The following is a 27280-nucleotide window of genomic DNA, read 5'->3' as shown; positions in this document are numbered from 1 at the left end:
CATCTTTGTCTCACAAGCAGGAGGAAAAGGCAATCAATTGCCATCTGTCATGGAACAGTTCTATCTGTGTACACCTTCAGCCTTGATCTCTTCTTCAGGGAAAATGGGCTTCACCATCATGCGGTGGGACTATAACCAACTTCAGTGGGACTATGACCCACTGGGTCTCCTGGGGGGCAAGCTAAGCAGGCCCCAAACCAAAGACAGTGTCTTCCTCCATCCCATGTCCTCTTTCTGGTGAGAGCATCACAGTCAACTTTGCTCAAGTCATGACAGAGTGAACCATGATTCTCATCCTCATACTTGGGCAGCCATGGAATTCTTTCCAAAATTCTCCAGAAAACCCCTTCACATAGCTCTCATCCTTTGCAACCCCTTGACAGGGTGGAAGACGAAACAAGGTTACCCTGTGTGCTCAGTGTCCGCCTTTATAAAATAAGAAGCCACTGTCACCATGCCACATGGAAGGCCTGTGCTCCACCTGAGGCTTTCTCTCCATCCCCACTGACCCCGATTCTTACCTCCTTGCTCTAGAGTTACCGTCATCTCCCCCATGGACCATTCCAGAAGCTGTGTGGTTGTTGATTGTTGAAAAAGAAACCATAGAGTCATCAGAGGGAGCTGGGAGGGCAACACTCAAACAAGCTTTCTGGGCATCACACCAGATCGCTGAACTGAAGCATCTAGAGGTTAATCCAAGGGACATGCCTTTTCCCTGGCCTTCCAAGAGCTTCTGATGAGCCCCGAAGCTTGCAAAACTCTGCAGTGCATTTTCTTGGTTCATTTAAAAAATCTACATGAAAAGGGAACAGTTTTCTTATACACTTGTGCCAACTGCTTAAGGGACACAGATGAGATAGTAACTTCAGGAGAACACCAGGACCTCCTGGCACCTGAGTAATAGCAACACCGAACAGTGCCATTAGGAATAATATTCTTATAAAGGCCAGGCTGACATAAAGGAATAGTGAGTCTTTATGCAATTTTTGTAAATTTTTTACCTCATCATTCAGAAAAATCAATCAGACTAAAGCTTGAATTTTGAAACTCAAAATTAATAAAGCATTTAATGAAAAATCTATAATCTTACAGATGAGGAGGCAGAACCAGGGAGATTGAGCACTTGTAATGCAGGTGATGGCTGAGAATCCAACCAGTTCTGAAGAAAGCACATCTGAAACAGCTGCTCTTCATTGCTGCCTAGATAATGAATGACAGCTTTCTTTCATTCCTAGTCTTTCTTTAGTATTTGGAATTTCCATTCCAAACCTTGGCTTTCTATCGGGACTTTCTTGATCTTTCAAAATCACAGGTTGTTTGGAAAGAAAACAAAAAACAAAATATAACAAAACATAAAAACCTTTTTATGTTCCTCTCAACACCATGCACAGTTTGCAATTGGTTTAAAATAGACTTTCTTTTTCTTTTTTTGGTACCAGGATATGAACCCAGGGGCACTCAAACACTGAGACACATCCCCAGCTCTTTTTTTATATTTTATTTAGATAAAGGGTCTCTCTAAGTGCTTAGGGCCTTGCTAAGTTGCTGAGTCCGGCTTTGAACTTGTGATCCTCCTGCCTCAGCCTCCTGAGCAGCTGGGATTATAAGCATGCACCGCTGAACCCAGATAGACTCCTGTTTTTAAAACATCATTTTAAACAGTCTCATTTTGAAACAAAATAGTTTTTTGTTGATGTCTGTTCTGTGACCTTGAAGTTTGCATTATATCTTCAAGCAAATGGTTTGTATAGGACATTATGTTTCTTGAGACACATATCAAGGAACTTATTACAATCATTTTGACCACAGAAGAAATAACTATTGTCATGCAGGAGAAAACATTCTGCAGGGAACAAGAGCCTTCAGCAAAAGAAACACAATTATTGACATCTCAGTCAAGATGACATTTTTTTGTTCCCCTATGGTGGAATTATCTGACACGTTGAGTATCTTTATTTGTACAGTAAGGGATTATGAGAGTAACTTTCTGAAATATAAATAGAAAAATATACACCCAGAGTTGCCTCATAGTGGGATTTTCATTTAACAGATTTGCCTTAATGACCTATTATATTACCTACATTCTAAATCTATAGATCCTTGATAAAACTGGTCCCATTAGACACCAGCATGCATCACACAAATAAGATAATTTTTTATAAAGTGGCCACCAGCTCAAAACAGATGACTTAATTTCCCATACTAAGTCTTCATTAACATTTTTTCTTTAAATCTGAGCTTGACTAGGGCTATCATTTAAAAAAAAAAGAAAGAAAAAAAATCACTCAATTCAAAGCTTCTTAATTGGCTTTTAAAATGTAAAGGTTAGATAGTAAATATAAAAAATTCAAGAATATGAAATACTCATTATATATGATCAATCTTTCCCCTAACAAATATAATATTCTGTAATTTTATTTATCCCTTAAAAATTTCCAAAGGAACATTGTATTTTAGGTTATACTGCATAATAATTGTCCCGAAATGAAGCTTATTTCCTAGGTAACGATTCCCTAAAGGTTTTAATCACATCATCTCATGTTGGTAGCTTCTTGTTAGAATAGGTGCCAGACCATCTTATGAAAAAATGTCTGGCACACAGAAGCAGTAGAGTAACAGAGTTAAAACTGTAAACTATTGAGTCAGACTAACTAGGCTCAAATCCTGTCTTTTCCAACTACTACCTGCATGACTTCAGGAAGATTCTTACACTTTTTTGCACTTTGGTGTATTCATTTTAATGATACTTGCTTTAAAAAGAGGTTGTTGGGAGAATTATATGAGCTGATTCATTCCTGGAACAGCGCAGACAGTGGACAAAGGTTGCCACCGTTACTAATACAAAAGTCATCCTCAAGAATCATTATCATATAGCAGTTGTTATGTCATGCTCTGCATTGTTATTTTAGTAGGCTCTTCATCACTAATTATGAATAAATAATTATAGAAAAACATTCTTTGCCTTGAAGTATCTGAAGTTTAAATCCCTTTACGTTGAAATAAGACAGAACATGAAAATGTAGTATAGACTTGAAAGTGCCTTTCATTTTTATCCAACCCTTTTCCCACAAGATGGCTGAGGATTATAGGGCCTGGCCCAAGCAGAGATCTCTTAGGGTGGAGCTGGGCAAATAGAGCATCTCTGGCCAGACCCTGGCTTCAGAGAAAAGTCAAAGATAGGAAGAGGAGAAACCAAGATCTGTAAGTCAGAGAATCAGGCAAACACAGAGGAAGCCCAGAAGTCTAGTGTCTGGAGAACCATTGGAAGACAACAAACGCATCAGTGAGAAGTCTGACAGGATCTCCAGGACCTAGGTATCCTGTGAAGTGCTATTGCCCAGGGCTTCGTCATGAGACCTGGCTCCTGGGCATGGAAGCCATATTGAACACGCTGGGGACTGGACTGGGCAGTGGGCACCTTTCTCATTTCTCTTCTCACTGTACTGCATGGACTGCACTGGACTTAACCAGAATTTTAGTATGGGTTAGGACACACTCAAGAAGATACACCCACTTTTAAAGAAGACTGCATATATTTACAACCCCATGGCAAGAGATAAAAACCTCTTCCTCAGTAGTGAAAAGATCAAGGTAAGTTCTGCCGGACATGGAAGTCCATACCAGAGCACAGCCGTGTGGTAAGGTACCAACAGAGGGAGGGAAGTAGAGGCCACTGCGTCTGGTGATTTCAGACTTCTCAAAGGTTACTTTGGGGAAAAATAAAGAAACAAAAATAACAGAACAAATGTCAAATCAATAAAGTTGACTTGTGTCTGAAATGAGTCATCCTCAAGAAAAGGATCTTCATTTGCACTTGCTTTTATCTAAATGGGTACAGGAAAGTAGCAGGATCCTGCTCAGAGTCCTGGGTGGTCATCTTGTCTGGCAGCACACACTGCGCACCAGGTGAGACCCAGTTCTGTGTACAGGCAGCAGGTACTCCCTTCAGGGAACTCAGGTAAGAGCTGAGAGCAAGGGCGGCCTGTGGAGCTCTCCATGAAGGGAAGCCACAGCGCCCACATATTTCCCTTCCAGAGGTTTTCCCGGATTCACTGAGGAAAATACGTCAGATGTCACAGAAGGACCCAGAGAAGAATTCTGTTTAATAACTCTCCCCCTCTCGCCACACACCTCTCTTCATATATATACAGATATAAGTATATAGATTATAAATATAAATTGTTAACATATAACATATGTTTAGGTGTAGTTTTTTGTTAGGAAATAATGTTTAACAAAAACAGACTTTAAAATCATTTGTATAAAAATAAAGTGCATGTAAACTCAAATAAGAGCATATTTAAAGAGATATAAGACTTAATCAGGATCTGCTCAAGGAATAATGAAAAGAATCTTCTTTGCATAAGTTTATATTGCTTGAACTTGTGGCAGAAATGAATTCTGGCGGCATTGTAATGTATGGATATAAAGTATCTGAATGTAGTTATTTGTTAATATTCCAGTAGATGCTATATTGCTGGAAAATTGCTCAACTTCTAACAAATACTATCACAAAAACAGGGAGACTTAACAGGTTTGCATGAAATACACATTTCAATGTCAGAAATAGCTTTTTTTTCAGTAAAATATTTACACAATTTGCATTCTCATCTTTAAACATACACTGTAGGACTTTTCTATCCACAAGATCAGTATCTGTAGGTTCCACAAACAAGATCAAAAGTATTCAAAAAATAAGTATCTATATTGTACATATACACTCTTTCTCTTGTTATTATTCCCTAAGAAGTGCCAAGTAACAACTATTTATATTATTTCACATTGTATTAGGTACTATAACCAATCTAGAGATGTTTTAAAGCATAATATAGGATTTGTCAAGATTATTTATGATTCTATGCCATTTCATACAAAATAATTGGTATCCACAGATTTGGGTATCCATAGGGTATCCTGGAACCAGTCTCCTACAGATATGAGGACAATAGTACACTCCACTTTTCTCTTCCCCTTTTTTAGAATTTTCATTGCTTCTTCTTTAAAAAAAATATTTTTTCTTAGAATCTATATACAAGTGAAAGCATATACAATATGCTGATATAAAAAACTATAGATCATTGAAATAGAGACTGAAATGGTAATTACCAGTGGAAGAGGGAAGGGGAAAGGGAAGATGTTGATCACAGGGTAGAAATTTTCAGTTAGATCTCAGGATAAGTTCTAGTGACCTATTGTACTGCAAGGTGACCATAGTTAATAATGAATCATATGCCTCAATATTACTGAAAAAATAACCTTTTAACATTCTCACTATAAAAAAATATGTTGTTGAGTTTGTAAGTATATGAATCAACATGATTTCCTCTTCTATGATGTATTTATGGATCAAAACATCACAATGTAGCCTGTTTATAATTATTATGTCAATTAAAAATAAATTAATACAAAAGAAAATGCATGGAAAGAACTAAAAAATTTTTGCAAGAAAATCCATAAGACAAGTGCATTTTTGAAAGTATGGCAAACAGTCACTTCAATATCTAAAATTATTCTTCTTCTCGATATTCCCATTACCAAACACTGATAAATAATGAGGAAACAGCTCCTATAGCCTTCTAATGAAATTTAAATACTAAAGCAGAAATGGCAGAACCAATAGAATTTTCTGGATTTTGTTGCTGCTGCTGCTGCAGAATGATTGGCAGCATCTTTGGCATGCTACTTACTGATGGGTAGAGGTAACCTTCTCCGTTCATGGCTATATACAACCCTGTCTTCACACCCTGGATGGCAACGACACGCAGTCCCACTGGGATGAGGTTGAACAGTGCTGGAAAGATAAACATCTGTCATGAGTGGGCAGGAAGAGGGGAAGTAATACCACAACTCTTATCTTGCTCATTTACTTAAGAAATATCTTTATTGCTACTATCTGAGATGTTCCAATTAAATAACTTTTATTTCCGTTTATAATGAAGAAGACTCTGCTGTGGGTAAAATTAGCGCTGCAGCTCCAATTTATAAGTCTTCTTAGTATTCTTGCCTGCAGCATTCTGAAGAACTGGTGGGATAATGGGCAGAACTGAGCCTGTAATTATGGTTCTAGTATCACAACATCTGACACCATTGGATTCCAAAAGACATCAGCTGTGAAGAGTCTCAGAAGGCAGAATTTCAAAAGTCCAGGTTGAATGATTATTCTCATCTGTCACATAGGGAAGGTGTGATTGGTTATTGCAATGTAGTGCAGGCCAAAGTTAAAAAGGTAATGCCAAAACCAAGTTACTTTTGCAGAACTAACGTGATACACCAGCAAAGCCAAGAAAAGATGTGCATCTGATCTGCCAAGATGTGGAATGTTTGGGTTAAGAGAACTTTAACTTAATCAGTGTTACTCCATTGATGGGTCTTAACTGGGTAGTAACTGAAGGCAGGTAGGGTGTGCCTGGAGGAGGTGGGTCCCTGGGGCATGCCCTTGGGTTTATATTTTGTCCTTGTTGAGTGGACTTCTCTCTCTTCTTCCTCCTGCTATGTCCCCAGCTGCTTTTGTCTACACACCCTTCCACCATGAGGTTCTGCCTCATAAAAGGCCTGAGGAAAGGAGTCAACCATCTATGGACCATGAGAACTCTGAAACTGTGAGCCCCCAAATATACTTTTCCTCCTTGAAATTGCTCTTACCAGATCTTCAGTCACAGCAGCAAAAAAGCTAACTAAAACAAATAGTTTTCAGATTTACCCACCTAATAGATAAAAACTCACTACCTTACATAATTTGTTTCTTCCTTTGTTAATAAAGTATTTTTATATATGTTCCCACAGTGTAGTTAGCAATGTTATAATTGATGTCTTTAAGTCTTAATACCCCTTAATGCATTTCCATGACTGTTTAGTAAGTTTTCTAGCATATTCTAATTTGATAACTGCTTGATGATGTTAAAGATTTCATTGTAGAAACATTTATAAGAGAACTGTTAATAATCCACAGTGCTGTTATCTATGACTTATCAGGTCTTTATTAACTCAAATCTAATTCTAAGCAATAAGACCAAGCAAGAACAGGCACTGAAAGCACTAAAATGCTACAGTAAATGTATAAGTAAAATATCTTAACTTTAAGCCTTTGACTCTATTCCACAAAAGACAAATCACTTGAAAAATGTGAGCTTTTGACTTCATTCTCAGGGTCTACTCAGTGCATAATTTAAAAACTTTAACATTGTGTTCTGTTTTATTCTCAGAGACATGTTTTTGCCTAATAGGGTGGAGAAAGACACACCCCATCTTCCAATGATTACATGTTACTGCTCCCGAGGCCTCAACATGTCTGCACTGCACAAATGATGAAAGGAAAATAGCACTTCATGGCCACAGAAACTCACCCTAGAAGAATGCTTGGGGTACACATACACATATGACTCATTGTATATCCATTTTCACTATGCAAACTAAAGTTGGGCTGTATTGCATAGGATTCTGAGAATTAATATACCCTTATGGAAAAAGATGTTTCTTTTGCTCATTTTCTATTGTTTAATATTGAACATGGGATAGTATTGTTAGGTATAAGGAGGTACCTTACAATTGTAGCTTCTTTGTGGGAGAAAGCCAAGTTTATTCTTGTGTAGGAAATCTGAATTGTATCATCTCCTTACATTTTGAAAGGATAAGAACTGTAAAATCAGTACTGATCGTATGCGAAATTTTAAGGTAAAACATAATCATACACCTGTCTATGCAAACTATTCTAACCTGACTCAAATCTAATTATTTCACCCTTCATCCTTCAAGTGGTATTTTAAGTGCAGATATATTTGATGTAAGGCAGATAGTATAATTCTAGAAGGCCAGTGCATCATGAACTCACCAAAATAATGTGGTGTGGTAAAGAGAAAAATTCTAGAAATATACTTTAAACCATACCAAAATATTCTTTTTTCCCCATAGTTTTGGAAGGAACCTGAATTATAAACTATAACATATTATCATTTACAGAAGACAATAAGAGAAGAATCCATGGAAACACCACAATGTAGAGAACTATCAGAACACACTGTGATGGGGCTGGGGGGCTAGTGAAAAACACAGATACACTAATTAAGAATTAGAATTTTCTACTCTTTTGGAATGTTTCACAATTATAAATTGATGGTATAAACCCTAGGGGATAAAGAATAACGAAGGTGATCCTGCAACTTTGTTCATTCTGTGGAATAATCTAGCTTCTATACAACAGTGGTTTTCAACCCTGGCTTAACATTAAAACTGGCCATGTTTACATGAGAAAATGACCACGCCCATCTCCAGACCAGTGAAATCAGAATCCCTAGGAGTGGTTTTAGGGTTTAAGGATTTTGTTATTGTTGTTGTTGTTGTTATTAATATTATTAAGAAAGCTCCTCAACTGAGCCTAACACAGTTCAGGTAAGAATGGCCATCCTAAAGCCTGTGGGGTGTTATGACAATGTTTACACATCAAGTTTATTGGCAGGGCATTTCTAAGCAGAGAGGGGTGGTTTTAGAAGTTTTGATATTTTCATAAATATTAGTGCGTATATAATACATAATAGTATAATATATATTACCATTAACTATCTATTAAGTCTTATAATGGGTAAAAAGAAGTTTTACAACACAGAAAAATAATTCACATCATCCCCAAAACTAAACAAGGAAGGAGGAAAAACCACTTCAGTGGATGAATAGATAAAAAAAAAAAAGGTGGCCTATATACACAATGGAATTTTACTCAGCAATAAAAGAGAATAAAATCATGGCATTTGCAGGTAAATGGATGGAGTTAGAGAAGATAATGCTAAGTTAGTCAATCCCAGAAAAACAAATGCTGAATGTTTTCTCTGATATAAGGAAGCTGATTCATAGTGGGGCAGGGAGGGGGAGCATGGGAGGAATAGATGAGTTCTAGACAGGGCAGAGGGGTGGGAGGGGAAGGGAGGGGGCAGGGGATTAGCAAGGATGATGGAATGTGATAGACATCATTATCCAAAGTATGAAGTCACAAATTGCTGTCAACATACTTTACATACAACCAGAGATATGAAAAACTGTGCTGTATATGTGTAATAAGAATTGTAATACATTCTGATGTCATTTATTTTTTTAAAAAATCAATAAAAAAGATAATACTGAGATTAAAGCAAAAATAAAATAAAATACAGGGTGTGTGGTAATACTGACATTTGGTAGTTTTACAGGGATACACCTCTAGGACTGTGGCCATGTAGGCACCTGAATGCTCACATTCAAATGACAAGCAGTCGTTGCTACAGCATCTTCCCCATAGGGCCATATACCTGTCATCAATGACTTTCTCCATTTTTCCTTTCTAGAGACCTCTAGGTATCAGGGTGGAACCCTGGGAGGACAGGGGCATGGAGGTGCACCATCCAGGAGCCCCTTTGCCTCTTCTCATCTGAGCACCTTAGCAGGCAGGTTCTGATTTTTCTTTCTAAATAATTCTATATTTAGTAGAAAATGTGTTGAACTCAAATCAGAAAGATTTCATGGTTCAAGCCCTTAGTTTTTCATTTGTTGACTTTTAGGGACATATCTGGGTGGGTTTTAGGTTATTTCTCATTTATTTTTCTGTTTATGGATGACATCCTTGGTTTATGCTCAGAATCATCAAAAACTGAAAACATGATTATGAATCACTGCATCACCCCCCTCCTGAAACCAAGCAGGCTGTGCTCCCATTAGCAGCTGTACATTGGCTTGTACTTAGAGACTCCATGTGAAAAAACTCTCAGCTTAAGTGTTATATCTGTATGGAGGTGTCAGCATTTCTAGTGCACATACTTATTTTTTTAAAAAATTCTTTTCAATGCTAACAATTTCTCTGAAGTTTCTGCGACTATTGCAGTTAATCAGAAGAAAAACAATTTTAAAATTCATCCTAAAAATGGTGGTATTCAATTTTGAAACGTGACAGTGCACAAAAGGAGAGTTAATTGGTAATTCCCATTGCTTTTATAAATCCACTATAATCCTGCCAATTTTTGTTAAATTTTGTAATCATAAATCTTGAATAGCCTTTTAAGGAGAGAATCTTTATCTTACCTCCTTTAAGTCTTTGCAAATGTTGAAATGATAACACAGCTAACCTAACTGGATTACAGTGCACATAAAATACAGCAAAGGGAGTGATGGGCCAGGTCTTTTCATAGGAATTGAACTCCCATGAGTGGGGGCACTTGATTTGGCTCAGATGTGTTTTCTCTGGAGTTCCTATCCTGTCTTTCTTAGGACTGTTCCCAGCAGAGGAGTTTTCTGAAGTGACCTAGTGTTTCTTGCTCCATTGAGGGCAGATTTCATGCAGAAAGAAAAGCCACAGGCATTGAGAGAGCAGAAGGCAGCATCTCTGATTATCTTGTCTTTCCAACTCTGTGTCTAACTGTCTACAACTGTGTGTGCATGTCTATGCTGTCTCCATCAGCACATTGCCAATTCAGAAATGACAGTGCTGCTTATTCAATTCCCAATCAATATGCTCTTTAAAGACAATGTCTACTTGACACATCTCAAAGTGATATTGATTCTCATCATTAGGGGTCAACAATTTGGTGTTACTGCCTCCCCAAACACTTCTCTTCTAAAAGAGAAAGAAGCTGGGGGAAAATTCATAAAACTTTTGTCCTGAAGAAAATTATTTTTCCAAGCAGTCCAATGAAGCAGCATTTTTCTATAGCTCTGGTTCATTTTCTTTGTTGAAAACTCTTGTCATAAAATGGATGACATCACTCAAAACACAATGGCTCAGAAAGTGAGTGCAGTTATGGAGAACAAGATCTTATGTTTTATTAGACTCTGGGCAAGGACAGCCAGAGAACAGTGAGGACATAGAAACTCACAAATCCCTAAGCTCCATGACCCACAACGCTGTAAAACAGGAACCAGAGGAAATGCCTCTTGGTGGAAGAATGGGTACAGAGTTACAGATGGGAAAGGAAATGAGCAGACACATATGCACGAACTTGACCACAAAAACCTGCTCTCTTTTCTGGGTCAAAGACAGGAAGTATTGATCACCTTCAAAGGTCCCATCTACTGATAAAATCTTAACAAGTGAACAACATTTTCTGACAAAGGTCTTATGAATTAAAAGCTTCTCTGTGCCTGGATTTTCACTTTTCCTTTTCCTAAATTTAAAAATAAAAAGAAGAAAGTAACAATAAAGCACAGAACAAATCATTTTTTAAAAAAAGGATATAGAATGCACATAAAGAGAAAAAAATCAGAAATTTGAAAGAAGGAAAATGGAGACAAAGTTAAATCAAAAAGAAGTTGGAGAAAAATAGAAGTGAAGAGATGGCCAAAACCTAAAATAGTAAACACAATGGTTGGAAAAATATTCATATTTCAAGTAGAAACACCAAACATAAAAATTAGCCTATTTTATATCAAGAGCTTCTTTCAGAATGAGTGTTACTGAATACAATTATTTAGTGTAAATTATTTAAATTATTAGTATAATTTTTAAAAGGAAGTGCCTGTCATCTGATGCTATCTATGCCAATTCCCTGTAATAGAATGATGTTCTTCCACAGGTGAAGAACTAATGATGAATGGGTGGTGAGACGCACATCGACTCCTAGTAACATTTTCTATGATGAAATATTCCTACTATAACAGCTTTTACTTTTCACTATCATGAGCAGTAAGAGGTGTGTCAGAGGGAATCAGTATAAACAGAATATGGGAAAGGAAAATGCATTTGAGTAAGAAGGCACAACAGATAGACCATACCATGACAAGATAAATACAAAGAAATAGTAAAAGGAGGACAGACATGATTACGATGGAAACTCTGGATATTTTTAGTAAAATGATGGACCCAATACCATGAAGAGGTTAAAATTTGAGTCAATATGTTTAGAGATATACAGCCTGCATGTCCTCTTCATAAGGAAGAGTTCTTGTTAAATGCGAAGAATCTGAAAAATTATATTTCTATCATTTACAACAACTTAATCTTTATAGCTCTTGAATTTTCCACAGGTATCATTGAGAAGCTGCAGGCCTCGTAAAATAGTATATTCAAAGGAAATACATACTCAGTTTTCATCTTAATACACTAGTGTACTTACTTGGCTATTATGATAATAAAATTAAAAGTAACAGTAACTTCTAGAGTCTGGAAAACTGTGTGAAAAACCTGAGATTATCATCTTACAATTACCTTAAAGTCTCAGATTTCGTTTGTTTCTGCATTGTATTTTTATTCGTGTGGCTTTAGTAAGATTATACTGGCACTCTAGTGTGTAACATTTGTAAAACTGAACCAACTAACCAAACTTTTGCAAAGGAAGCTCTAAAATGTCACGGAAGCAGCAGTGCATCTTCTCCCAACCGTGCTGGCTGGTGGCCTGTGTAGTCACTTACTAGAATTAGTGCTGTCGTCCTTGGTTCCGTCGAGAGCTCCATCGGGGTGCATTTGCAAGTAGTAGCCTTGCCTGCAATACAACCTGGTCACTATACCCTTGAGCTGGGGATCTGAAAGGCAAACAGAGTGGTCATGAGCCTCACCACGTGGCAAGGGAGACTGTTTTCTGTTTCTTTTTCAGAAATAACAGGACATTCTATATAGCAGTAGCATATTTATTCTATGTCTCAGAAGTATGAATCATAGAAGGTAAAGAAAATACTGTAGTAAGCCCCAGAAAATAGGCATTTTATGAAACTAATATATTTGTGTTTAATTTATTCCTTAAACTATTAAACTAACTAAGGTATTAGTTTAATTATTGCTTTAAATTACAATGTAACTTAATATTATCATTCAAGATGGCAGGGATCTTGCAAAGCTGTAACTCTAACAAACTTTTTTAAAGACTTTTAAACGGAGTTTTCCTTTTCCTTAAAAGTCCCCAAATGTGATAAACCTGTATTCTTTTAAAAATTTATGCTAATACTTAACACACATTCTTAGAAAAAGTCCCAGTTTAGAGAACATCCCCTTTTATCCAGGGTTGTCCTCCATGCCTGAAGGGATCTGTGGTGGCCAGACACTTGCAAAGGAGAATGGAACACTGTACCTGTAAACTGAGATGAAGCACAAGCAAAGCTACGTGAGAGGGCAGGTGTGGCTCAGTGACAGAGCAGGTGCTTATCATGGGAAGCTCCCTAGTTCAATCCCCAGCACCAAACACACACACACCAAAAAAATACAAAACCAACTGCACCAACCTACACAGGGAGGTCAGCGCTACAGCAATATTCTGGACAAATTAGACAGATAAACCTATCTATTTACCTAACCAAAAGAGACAGTAAAATTATACAAAACAGAATCTGACTCTTGATCAAAAGATATAGTTTTGTAGAGGGCAGTGGAAATTTAGATTCACAAAAAGGGAAATCACAAGTCTTGATCTTCTCATTTGATGATTCACAGAAAAAGTAACCAGGCTAGTAATCCAGTGCTTCCCAAAGGGCCACTGTATCTTTGAGAATAAATATTTGCATGTGGTTTTTCAAAGGCCGTCCCCATCTCAGGACTAGATTTGGTGTGGGACATCATAATCCTCACCATAGCAACTGGCTTCTCTCCACAATAGCTAGATGGGATATGCAAATGTGATCGTACTGTCAAACAGCAGGACACTCCTGAAGGGTGAAACCAGCCTCTTGTGATCCACAGAGAAGCAGCAGACACACAACAAGGGGACACCAGCAATATACATGCAAAAAAAAAATGCATAACTGCCCCCAAATAGAACAGCCTCAGGCTTTGGTGAGTCTTTGGGAAATGAAACACGATCCAATAACTGTTTCTATGCATGATACACATTTGCTTCATTGATCATATGAAATTGGAAAGAACCTTCTGGAAAATAATGCTCAAGTAGCACCATATCACAGCAATCTGAACACACATGTCAGGACATAGATGCTTTTAAGACTAGGGTGATAAAAGAAAATACCTAAGTGTGTAATAGGTTTGAGTTACATGTGTTCCTCATTCTGTACTATATAACTTCAAAATCACTTAATTCTAACATGCACATTAGTGAAAAATTGTTACTACTGCACCTTACCCAGCTGGATTTGAGTGGCTATAAACTCTGTCTACTGAAGACTTCTTTTCTGATTTTTGCTTTGTCGTGTTTATTGTCTTTTCTGAAAATAGGTAGCAAGAAAGAGATCAAAAGTAAAAAAGTAGGGGAGAATTTCTTGATTGCCATGGAACACAGAGGATTTAAGAGGCTGATGATTTTTCTGTTGAACCTTTATGTTCTGACATCACTTATTTTTAAATAATCCTATATTTTTGCTCATAAGTCTTCCGGAGTTACTGATCAGGCTAGGCAGTAAGAAGATGCGGACCTGCTCATAGATTAAGGAATCTTAATTACACAGAGAGCACTTTTGGGCCAGGCCTCATTTGTTAAGAGACTAAAAATAAAGCAAAAGTGTTTTGAACCTTCCTTTAATTACATGAAAAAAGCAAATTAATTTTGATTTATCTAGCTCCACTAAGCTTCGCATTTTTGTTTTTAAAAATCACAACAACATTGAGTTCTTTTCAGGGGTCAGACATTGTTCTGAGAATATTCCATGGTTAACTCATGGAATCCTCACCACACCTCCACTTGATAGGAAGGCGATTCTGAGAATGAGAAATTAAGTAACCAGACAAAGGGCACAGCACTCAGAACACTCACCTCTGGGCCCTGCCCACAGAATGTGGCCTCCACAGCCTGAAGGATTAAACCAAAACCTTTTAATAACCTAAAATAAATGGAAGCCAATATGCTAAAATAAATTTAAAAAATAAAAATAAAATAAGTAAAACAGAAACTCCACTATTTCAAAGAGTGCCGTAGCCATGCCTGCACTCCAATCCTACGTACCCAGAGGTGAATGTGGGATATAAAATCATAGTGCAAACATTAAAAAGGATTAAAGTTCCTAAAAATCAGGTCCCCTCCACTTTGTCATTGGCTGCATTACCAACAAATCTGCATCCCATGAAACCCTCACCAAACCTGAAGCTTGATTACTGTAAGTTTATAGTTTCCTCCACTACCATCTGCACTCTCCCCCTTCCATCACCTCCTGCCAAGACTATCTCTACTCCTGATCTTACTATTTATGTTAACAGTGTCAGTCCCTTGAAGGTCATGCTTGTTTTTAACCCCACCTGAAGAGTTGCTGTCTCCTATAGATGGTTCTTACAGTATCCCTCCCTCTTCTCCATTTTCCTATTCTCAGGGCCAGCCTCTCATTACCACTCTGTGGTGCTCTTCCCACCTGCACCTGCCTATTGTGCTCCATCAGATCTGGAAATACACAGTGACTCTTCACTGTCCATGACCTATGCAGATGTCCCCCAGCGATCAGGCCCCATCTTTTCTGCTGGCCTGGTCTCTGACTGCCACACCCATCCCCTCCATGAAGCCTCACCTGGGTCCCAGTGGGTTGACTGCAAACATCCCATAATTTATCCTGTTCCCTTTACCTCACTATCTCCAGAATGTCCACCTGCACATAAGTGTTCCTTGCACTCCTGTGCAGGCCAGCACCCCTCGGCATGCACTTTTCCCTAGTAAACTCCTTTTCCTCTTATCTAAGTCTAGGTGCAATACTTCATTTCCATGGGGACATGTTGTGACCCCTCTGACAAGGGCATATTCTTCCGCTGGGTGCTTTTATGGCCAGTTCATCATAAGTTTAACTTATTTTTTACACATCAAAAATTATTTAACTTTGAAACCTTCTAAGTACATTAACAAGTACAGAAAGCAAACAATTTGCCTCCATGTACCTATCTCTGCTATTGAACAGATGTGAGTATTTTGCTTTACAACTCGTGATCGTAATACCTATTTGTGTAATTGTATGATTAACAGCTGCCTCACAAACTGGAGTGTAAATTTCATGGAGAAAGTTGAAATGTGTAATGTTTTTCATCATTACATCTCCAGAGTCTGAATGAATAGGAACTGTGCATTAAGTATTTGTTGAATGAATGCTACCAAGGGGGTAATAAAATATCCAGTAATTCATACATTGCTGGTAAGAGTGAGAACCACAATAACATGAAAACCCTAGATGGCAATTACAACAAAACCTTAAAACAATCCACAACTTTGACCAGGGAGCTGCACTTTCCAGACCTCTAACTTAAACATAAATCCCAAGTATCATAAGGCTTTGTGTAAAACCTAAGTGTACATAACGCGAGCATGACAGTGTAAAAGTACTGTACAAAGCATATGAGCAAGAATACAACAAAATGATAAGTATATTGTATTTTACGGTAATTGGAATATTTAATTTTCAACATTTTATTATTTGCTAATTTTTCTATTGTGAGGGCATATTAATTTTCCAATGAAAATGCAGAGGTTTTAATAAAAACCTATTAATGACTTGGATGAAGAATGAATGAAAATAGCATTTCATATGTACTACTAGCATTGCAGTGATACATGTGAATAACCAAAAGTACATACTACAGCTATAGCGATTGGTTCAATTTCCAAGGGTTCCATTTGTTAGTCTATTTTTATGCACAGTTTATGGAGAAAATAGCCACATGAGTTATGTGCCATAGGCAAAGGTATAATCAAGTTCCTAGAGCAACTGTGACCACAAAGATGCAGCCCTCACTCTCTCACTCCACAGAAAGCCTCAATTTCAGCATAATATATGCTGGACAACTCACCGACATGTTATTTTATGTCCCTGTGAGAGAAAAATTGTCAAAAAGGGACAAAGAGGATCTCACACAATGGCCTGCACAAACAGGACCCACAAGAGCAACCATCACTGAAGCAGATTCCTCAGAAGAAATGGTGTCCAAGCGGTGGGCAAGGAGGGCCATTGCACAATGTGAAAATACAACAGAAAATCCCTGCTGGTTTATCAGCTCCAAAAAATGAGAACGAAGTTAAGCTTTGCTCATTACTTAATACATAAAATGACATTGGTTTCTTCAGGTGGTCACATGAAACATCAGGTCCTTAAAGTACCTGAGACAGGTTGGATCATCCTGTAATTCTGAGGGGCTGCTTAGGGACACTGGCCTTCCGTCATGTCTCCAATGGGTACTTTGCCATCTCTTGAAGTTTATGGGCTCCTGGGTAAGTGTATTAATAAGTTATGCTTCCGAGTTTTAAAGGTAGGATAGTTTAAGAGAAATGTATCCCACAGAGATAAAATGGATTGAAGGTGATGCTTCTAAAACTAGCAAAAGCAAACCATGCAAATAGCAAAGAGGACATTTTCCCCTCTGGATTATGTAGTTAAACCAAATACACAACAAACAACTAACAAAAAATAATGATCTGTTCAGATCGAACACGAAGTCAGCCAAAAGAGCCTGAACATGTTAAGGCAATCAATATGTATATAATGACAGATCCTTGCCCTAAATGAACACTATGCCTTGAGATATGAAACAGTGAACATGTGACAAGCGTGAAGCAAACTCACATCCAGGCACGTGCTCACATTTTTCATTAAACTGCTGGGGTAAAGAGGCTTGTATGATTTATTCAAGTTAAATTTAATAGAAACCCTGCAAAAACAAATGCTTTATTTCAATGCTGATATACAACTCAGGTCCCTAATTCATAACTAAAAGATGAATTAATGTCTTCAGTCCTACACTGACCCATGTAGAAAATGCAAAATGTATTCAACTCCTGAAATCACTAGCATTCTCTCTTCTCTTCCAAAACAGCTTATGTATTCACAATCTCTGCTCTACTTAAGAAAATATAAAAATTCAGCCTCTCCTCTTTGTCTTAGTTCTCTTTTCCCTCCAGTTTTGTCTTTTATTTTCTGTTTTCTGTGCCAATTCATTCCCCTAAAAAATGTCTTGAAGATACACCTTGCATGAAATTCTGTACCAACTATGCTCTCTGCTATTAATTAAAATAGAAATAATGAAAGTGAGTGTGCATTCATATCAAGAAAAAAAAGATGATTCATAATATATTACCCTCAACTCTCAGAACTGAAAAAAAAATGTAAATCAGTCCAACTGCCTTCAGATACACAGGGAAAACATCCAACGTTTTCAATTAAAACAATCACTGTCTCAGAAGTGAGTTAAATTAAATCCATCACTGTCATAAACTGTTTTCATGCAATGCACAGATTTGCAAAAGAGAAATCTGGAAAAAGCACCAAGTGATATGCACATTTTAGTCATCACTTAAACTGAAATATGTACAATGTGATATATATATATATATATATATATATATATATATATATATATTATAATAGAAAATACATTAATATAGGACATCATAGATACAGTGCTTATGTATACATAAATCTTGGTCCTAATTGGGTATCAGTGTAGGTTCTTAAATGTTACTCTTCTATCAGCTATAAAAAATGTACACTTTTGGTTTTTTGTAACAGGGTAAAAACAATGTTAAGACTCTATCATCTGTGGGGGGAAATGTGGTAGATCTAATTAGATTTTGGCACCCCTCATAGCAGAAAATAGTATTGTGAATAGTTTGCCCAAAGCTATGGATTATCATATGATCCAACCGCAAAAATAAACCACATCCATGAACTTTTCTGAAGGGCTGAGACAAAAAAAGGGTGGGGTAAGGACACCAGTGAAAATGGAAACTAGAGTCACAGGAAAATGGCACGATCTCCCTGTCACTCCTTAGGATGAGGGTCAGGGTGACTGAGAGCCCTCTTCCTCTAGGAGTCTTGCTCCAGTCATCTCAGGGGAGCCGCCCAACACGCAGCCTCCAATGTACAGTTCCCTGTGCTCAAATCCAACTGCTGCTCCCGTGGCTAGCAGGGCCCCCCACCCTTCTCCGTCTATCAGAACCCTACACCTGTGGCTAGGGGTAGAATACTATATAAAAACTAATTCTTGCCCTCAAATAGCTTGCTGTTGTTGGGGCTCAGAAACCCAGACCCCATGGCACTCTGATAGGCTGAGTGTGTTGAACTAAAGGAGCCTGGAAGTCTCAGAAACAAGATCTCTCTAACCTACTCTCACCCTTTCTTTGGTCTCCTACCCCTTTTCTTCCCTCAGAGTGAATCATGCAAACTAGACTCTCTCTTTCTCAAGGTGGGTCCCAGGAACTAAAATCCCTCTGCCCCAGGGCATGCTATTAAACATAAAAAGGTCACACTCTCCCCCCTCTCTTAAAGACCTTCATTCCAGAGGGGTTCTGCCCCCTTGCCCAGAAGACAGGAATGATGCAGAGAGGCCGAGAAGACCCTGAACAGAGAGGCTTTCCTGGCTCTCCCCTCCCCAAGCCTACTGCCTTCAGCTCAACCTTCTCGTCAAGTCACATCTGTACACAGCTGTCTAATCCTCATGGAACATAAGAATAGTTTTCCCCAGATCTCTGGGTCTTCATTTCTGAAGGCTCCCATACCATGATAAATTCTGATTAAGTAATGTGTGGTGCTTTTTTTCTTGTTAACCTATCTTTGGTTATAGGCATTTTGACCATGACCCTTATGGTGGATAAGGAAGGTTTCACACTTCTCCAACCCTATACTATCTATTAAGTGGAGAAGAAGAGAACTAATACAGTGTCTTTAAGTTAGATGTTAAATTTGTGAGCTTTAAGGCCTTTGTTATAAATATTATATTATATTTAAATATTATAATTGTAAATATTATAAATCCCTCCATAATTTGCATCCTATATCACTCAAAATGATCAGTCACTATGATTGTCACAAAACAGATGCTTCATAAGTATTTACTGATAGGAACTCACTTTCTGTTTTTAAAAGAATTTCTTTTAAAAGTGGCTTTCAAGGCAAAATGTGTTATTTTTTCTATCTTATTATTTAAGAGTGAGAATAGATGGAAATGCCAGTAACTTTAGACTTTTTTTTCCCCAAAAACCATTGTGGTCAATAAATTCCCTCTTGTTAAGGTATATTAAGATACTTACTGTGGGTAAAACCCCTTGCAGGAGAAGATGCTTGAGAGATCATTAATGGAATGTAGGTAGCAAGAATCTTGCTTAACATCTGGCCCTCAGCTCCAAGGAGAGACCCAACAGTGGTATTTAAGGATTTCAGAATTGAACTCGCAATAGCTCTTCAAATATCCAATGTCTAAAAGTTCCAGAGAGAAGGAAATCTTTGGCGCTTAGCTAAAGTAACATCCTTTTCCAAAAAATATATCTTATCAAGAGTCTCTAGTTTATCTAGTAGATCTTATCCCATTAGAGACTTATTAGAACTTCTATGGCCCCTAACAGAATACAGAATTGGCCAAAAGAGCCAAAATATTGGATCTATTGATCCACCTTATTTGTTAACTACTAACAAAGATGAATAATTGTGTCATATGATGTTTTGTGATTTGGTCCACTAATTTATTCCTTCTGAATTGTAATTAATTAAAAATTAAATCATAAATATTAGTTATAGGCTAGGCACTATGGCACATGCCTGTAATCCCAGCAAGGTGGGGAGGAGGAGACAGGAGGATTGCAAGTTCAAGGTCAGTTTCAGCAATTTAGCAACATACTCAGCAACTAAGCAAATAAGAAAATAAAAAGGACTGAGGATTTAGCTCAGTGGGAAAGCAGCTCTGAGTTCAGAAAAAATTTAAAAAATATCAATTATACATTTGCAAAAGATGACAATACACAAAATTCTTGTGTATATTTAAGTCAAAGAAACATGTTCTTCTGGGGCAACATCTGGGGTTCAAGTCAACCCACTATTACAATGACATCTAGAGAAAGCTTTCCTGATTATCTGCTACACCGGGGAGTCCTGGAGGATGAGTGACTCTATTTGCTTCTCTCCAGAATACACAAGTGCCAATGCCCAGGGGTGCTCTGCTCTGTCTCCTTCACTGTGCTGATGTGCTGCTTAGTGAGTGTCCGCAGCATTCACAAATACAAGCACAGCATTCATCTTCAGATTCCTTGTTAATATGTCAGTGACACCAAATTCTAAAAGGCTTGATGGCTTTGAGGGACTTTAATATGTTCGTTTTTATCCTAGCATATATATTAGGAAAGAGTACGCTGCCAGCTACCTGAGACCATAGATATTTCCTAGATGGTCAAGCCAATAGCTAGGCATTTTGTTTAAATTTTCAAATGCTATTGTTATGTGAGTAGAATGTGAGACACTTAAGTTTAATAGCTATTCACAGGCTTTTTTTAACTCTCACTATATACTTTGGTATTTTATTTTCAGATGGGAAAATGAAATGTTCAAATTCTTATCAATATTTTTCCATCAGCATATACTAATAAATGTTCCTGGTTAAATTAACCAGAATATTCCATGCTTATTCAGACAGCCACTCAACATTTAATGACCTCCTTCTATTTCCTCTTTATAAGACGTTGTTTCAAGAAAACCACTGTGTTAATAATGCTGCAGACTTCCTTTGGAAAGACCTATCCTGGAAGGAAACTGTACCATTTTGAAATCCTCAGAAGTTGTGTTTAAATAACAGTACCTTGTCATTGTAATCAAATACACGCAGAGCACATTGTAATCAAATACGCACATACACACAGAGCAGAAAGGGAAAAGGTTTAACTTTGCCATATGAGTAGCTACAATTACGTCCTTTAACAGATGATCATCTTCTTTCATGCTGCTCAACACAAAAGACACTTTATATCCTTTATAATACAGTTATAGTTTAGATATGAGGTGTCCCCCAAAAGCTCATGTTTGAGAAAATGCAAGAATGTTCAGAGATGAAATGATTCAATTACAAGAGGTATAACCTGATCAAAGAATTAATCCACTGGCATGGATTAAGTGGGCAGTCATTATAGGCAGGTAGGGTGTGGCTGAAGGAAGTAGGTCACTGGGGAGCAGAGCTTTGGGGTTTATGTTTTGTCCCTGGTGAGCAGAGCTCTTACTGCTTCCTGCCTGCCATGTTCTGAGCAGATTTCCTCGGGGATCTCCCTCCATGATGTTCTGCCTCACCCGGGGCCCAAGGCTATGGAGTCCATGGACCATGGACTACACCTCCAAAGCCAGGAGCCAAAATAAAAGATTTCTATTCTTTGGCTGTTAATGTTAGGTCTTTTGGTCACAGTTGATGAAAAAAATGACAAAAACAAATACAAGATACAATTATATGTGATGAATACTAATCCTGTCTCCTGCCATCATCTTCATAATGTTTGATGCTAGTCAAATGCACCTGAATGGCTCCAGAAACAAAAGTGCTTTAAGAGCACTAATAATAGTTGTGAATAGTTTTAGTCAAATGGCAAATGAATAAATTTCAGTACTTGGAATATAACAGAAAAAGAATGTGAATGTTATATCAGCCATTACCACATCTTAGAGAATATAATAACTGTGCATTGTCTTTAAAAGACTAAGTAGCTTTTGATCATGTACTAGCAGGGGCCATAAGTCACCTCTTACACCTAACAACACAAACAACAAATTGAATACTGCATGACTCCGAACATCAGAAATGGAAAACAGCGGCCTCTGAGAGACGGGGAAGCCAAAGAGGTAGAATCCCCCTTATGTGTGAAGTAAAGCCTTGTGAGAGACTCCAGTGCAAGGAGAAAGGAGGCGACAACCAGGGGGGGTCCGGTGGATTCTCTACATTGACCACTTGAAGCTGAGCATCTGGGAAAATGAAGGTAGTTTAGAGAACACTGAAGAGAATTTCTGAGATCTGCAGAGGGTCCTCATGAGTATTCAGCCGATACTGATCATCAACTCCTGTGAGTAAACTACTGCTTGGGAGAAGAATGATCCAAGAGTTTTATGGGTATGCCTCAGATACACGTAAGGCTGGAAACTGGTCAGGTTGAAAAAAAAATAATCCCAATTCATGAAGCACTGAACAGAGGACAAATAGGGATCTTGCCTCAGTAGTAGGAGAAAATCAGCCTTGGTCTAAGGTCTTGTGTCTGTTTCACCTACCAAGTTTTGAAAATGAGACCTAGAAAGAGGTCATTGTTCCCAAGTAATGACATACAGAATCACAAACATATTTACAGAGATACCAAAGTACTCAGCACCTACAAAGATAGAATTCAAAATATTTTGAATCCAATAAAAAAAGTTACTAAAAATGTAAGGAAGCAAGGAGATAATGACCCATAGCAAGGAATAAAATTAGGAAATCAAAACTAATATGCAGATGCTAATTCACAATAAGGTGGGGTCACTAGGGAAGAATAGTGTTACCTTAGATTAGGTAGAGGGAAGTGATGGGAGGGGAGGGGAGGGGATGTGGAGATAGGAAAGACAGTAGAATGAAACAGACATTATTAGTGTATGTATATATGTGACGACATGACATTCAGAAAAATGAGAAATTATATCCCATCTATGTATGATATATCAAAGTGCATTAATGCATTCTACTGTCATATATAACTAATTAAAACAAATTTTAAAAATTAAAAAAAAAATGACCCAGAACCAATCCAGGTGTTAGAATGTTAACATTCAAACAGTTATTAAACCTATATTCCATACTTTAAAAAACTAAGTACAGATTTAGAGGACATACAGTTGGCCAGAAAAGAGTTTTTAGAGATGAAAACAGCAATTTGGATATTAATAAATACATTGGATGAGATTAATGGTAGATTATTAATTGCATAAAAGGAACAGTGAACTTGAAAGCACAGCAGAAGAAATGATTTCAAATGAAATGCAAGGAAAAAGAATAAAATAATCAAGAGCCTCAGGGAGCCTTGGGGTAACTTCAAGTAGGTGGGTATACTTAATTAGAATTTACAGATGGAAATATGGAGAGCCAAGAAAGAAGAAAATAATTGAAGACACAATGGCTGGAATCATTTCAAATGATTAAAACGATTAGCCCAAAGAATCAAACTCAATAAACACAAGAGTAAAAAACATGAAGGAAAATGACACAAGACACATAATAATCAAAGTTTTCAAAACCCATGTTAAACAGGCAATTTGCTTCTTCCCTGACCCCCAGGAAGGGGAAAAGTGATTTTGCTCACAGAGGAATAAAGATGAGGAAGTTAGCAGTTTTCTTGTTTCTAACAATTCAAGCAAGATGACAAAGGAGCAAACTTTAGTATACTGAAAGAAAAAAAAAGTCATAACAAATTTCTAGACCAATGAAAATGTCATTCAAGGGCAGAGGGGTGGGAGGGACAGGGAGGGGGCAGGAGGTTAGCACGGATGGTGGAATGTGATCGACATCATTATCCAAAGTACATGTATGAAGACACGAATTGGTGTGAACATGCTTTATATACCACCAGAGATAGGAAAATTTGTGCTGTATATGTGTAATAAGAATTGTAATGCATTCCACTCTCATTTTTTTAAAAAAATCAATAAAATAAAATAAAGAAAATGTCTTTCAAAACCAAAGGTCCCATAAAGATGTTTCAGATAGAGCAGAATTTTTCATCATCAACCCTTCACTACAGGAAATATTGAAGGAAGTCCTTTAGGAACAAGGACGTGATATATAGAGACGTGAATCTAAACTAAAAACACTGGAGATGAAAAGCACTAGAGATGAAAAATCACATGTCAATAGATACATATTTTTCTTGTTTTTTACATCTCTTTAAAAATTGACTATTTAAGCAAAATTAATAGCAACCTAAAGTGAGATTTATAACATGTGTAAAATGTATAGGCAATGGTGTGAATATCAGGAAGAGACAAATGTAAACCTGCAATCTATACTGAAATATGTACTTACTGTCCATACACACTTGGTTAATGCTCTAGAAATTCTAAATCATTTTTCAATAACAGGACCAATATTTTTATTCTTCCCTAGGATTCTGGAATTGTATAACCTGTTCTATTTCTTAGATAGGACACCAAAAACATGGTCCATTAAAGAATATATTAATAAATTGACCTTCCTAAAAATTCAAAACTTCTCTTCAAAAAGAGAAGAGAATATAAATCCAAAACACAGACTGAGTGAAGGTATTAGCATATTTTATATCTGAATAAAGTTTATATCCTCAAATATATAGACTTAAAATTCAATAATAAGAAAACAGAGGTCACAATTAGAAAAATGTTAAATATTTATGCAGAAATTTTCCCAGAGAATATAGATGTATGACAAAGTAGTGCATTAAAAACTCAATATCACTAACCATTAGGGAAATGAAAACTAATACTACAATTCTTACATATATTTGAATGATGAAGATTAAGAGGAATGGTTGTTGCAAGGATGCAGGTGAACTGGAGGTCTCATACCCTGCAGTGGGGTATAAGGTATTTCAATTGCTTCAGTAAACAGTTTGTAGATTCCTAAAAAGGTCAACAATATTCTACCACACGATCCAGCCATTCTACTCCTAGATATTTAGCCAATATAAATAAATAAAATCATATCTCTATAAAACCACATGCATAAATGATTACAGCTGCTTTATTCAAATAGCCCCAAAGATTCATCAACAGATGAATGGATAAGGAAACTGGTGTGTACAGACCATGAAGCACTACTCAGCCAAGAAGGTATGAACCATCTATAGATGCAACAAAATGAACGAAATTAAGAGCTAATCATACTAGATAACATCATACTTACTTCGTGATTCCGTTTACATAATATTCTCTGAGATGGAAACTGGAGTTTGGTAAAGAACAGAGAAAAGACAATTGAAAGACCAAGGGGCACAAAGGGCTTGGGGAGACTTCTGGGGTGATGGACCTATTTGGAATTTTGCACATGTTGCAAGATCATATCCACTCATGCTTGTAAATACGTGACTGGACAGATCCATGGGTCATTAAACGACATATGCTCTCAGATGTGCATTTCAGGTGATTTCGTCATTGTGTGAACATCAAAGACTGCACTTACATGAAATGAGATGCGAAACTGTCATTCAGTAATATTCTCCTGTGGGGCCATCGTCTGAGACATGGCCCATCAATCAAGATGTCATTATGTGGCACATGACTATCATGACTATATACACATGCATATGTGTCAGAACTTCTGGAATTATACTTTTTAAAGGATAGAAAACAATATACCATGCTAATGAGAATCAAACTATGTTGCTAAAGAACAAAACAAGCTTTCGAAACAAAGACTGTTCCAGTGTGTAAAAAGGGAGGAGAAATTCATAATGATGAAGGAGTGGATCCATGAAGAGCGCATACCAATCCTGACTCTCTTCATCTACTGATAGCTTTGAACACATGGCTCGACAGACCTTCAAGGGGAAGTAGAAAAATCTAACATTGAGGTCCAAAATCCCAACTCTTACTTTCAAAAATTATTTATTTATTAAATATAAAATCAGTAAGGATATAGAAAAAAGCCCAAGGTTTGAGATACTATGTGTTAAATTTAGTATATAAACTTACTACCCTCAGAAACAGTGTGGTTCACTTCTTTCAGAAACTACAAATGGGACTCCCTAAACTGAAGGAGGCTGAAAAACAATAGTTCTTTGACTCATTCATGGAATTTTCACAGCCAGGCAGACCTAGAGCAGACCATTTTCATTGGCAGTCCCGCTGTTAACATTGTTTGAAATACAGGATCAGCATGACAAAAAGTGTGATATTAAAGAATCAGGGGCACCCATTAAAATTAAAGTATATTATTATTTAATAAAAGTCTGTAGCAAAGAATCAAATCCAGTGCTTCACATGTGCTAGGTAAGTGCTCTGCCATTGATCTACAGTCCCAGACTTAACTCTAAGAGGCTCTTAATCAATAATCAAAGCAGTGATTTAAATGGGCATAAGAAATATTACCTTTGTTTAAGGTGCTTTTTCTGGCCATCTTGCATTTATTTTTTTTATTTTTTGCAGTGCCAACAAATGGTACCCTAGCATTCTGCCACTGACCAACATCCGAAGTCCTAATAATCTTGTCCTAAGTGGGACTGTTCCCTAGACCTGTTTCCTTTGTTTCAGAGAACAAGAGTTTTAAACCTGAAGTTTAAACTGTCTCTTTGAGATCTTCTGTAGAGATCCACTCATTTCTCTCGATTATCTCCAATGAACTTTTCCTAGGAAGACACATATGTTATTGGATATATAGCAGACATACATATTAGTAAACTTTTATTTTTATTTTTTTAATCTGTTGTTATAGTGTGTCCCATTTAAGAACTATGAAAAGGGGGAAATCTATTTGTATTTTGCTATACCTGCATTTGGAAGTGGGAAGAGGCAATAGATAACTTACTCATTGGAAACCTCTATTACAGCAGAGAAAATGATACCCCAAATGTGGCACTTTGGAGTGCTACTTTCCAATAAAAGAGATTGAAATGCCTCAGAAACATCCCTAGAACCCAAATCTCCCTGACCTACTAACCTTCTCTTTCCCCAGAAGTACAGGGAGGGG

General features: G+C 37.2%; 1 protein-coding gene across 3 annotated transcripts in view; it reads right to left on the bottom strand.

Moving 5' to 3' along the window:
- The window catches only part of Fgf14 (fibroblast growth factor 14), a 657991-nt gene that overhangs the window by 168814 nt on the left and 461897 nt on the right, over nt 1-27280 (bottom strand). For all 3 annotated transcript variants that reach the window (XM_046454899.2, XM_058582739.1, XM_046454900.2), the window contains exons 2-3: nt 12364-12474; nt 5688-5791 (exon numbers count right to left, since the gene is read on the bottom strand). In XM_046454899.2, the coding sequence (XP_046310855.1) occupies nt 5688-5791; nt 12364-12474 (215 nt within the window). The remainder of the gene's footprint in view (nt 1-5687; nt 5792-12363; nt 12475-27280) is intronic.

This window comes from Marmota monax, unplaced genomic scaffold, assembly GCF_021218885.2.
Source record: "Marmota monax isolate L192 unplaced genomic scaffold, Marmota_monax_Labrador192_F-V1.1 WCK01_AAM20220418_F8-fsc00026, whole genome shotgun sequence".
Taxonomy (NCBI): Eukaryota; Metazoa; Chordata; class Mammalia; order Rodentia; family Sciuridae; genus Marmota; species Marmota monax.
The sequence above is the reverse complement of the archived record's forward strand: the minus strand, read 5'-3'. Positions and strand labels throughout refer to the sequence as shown.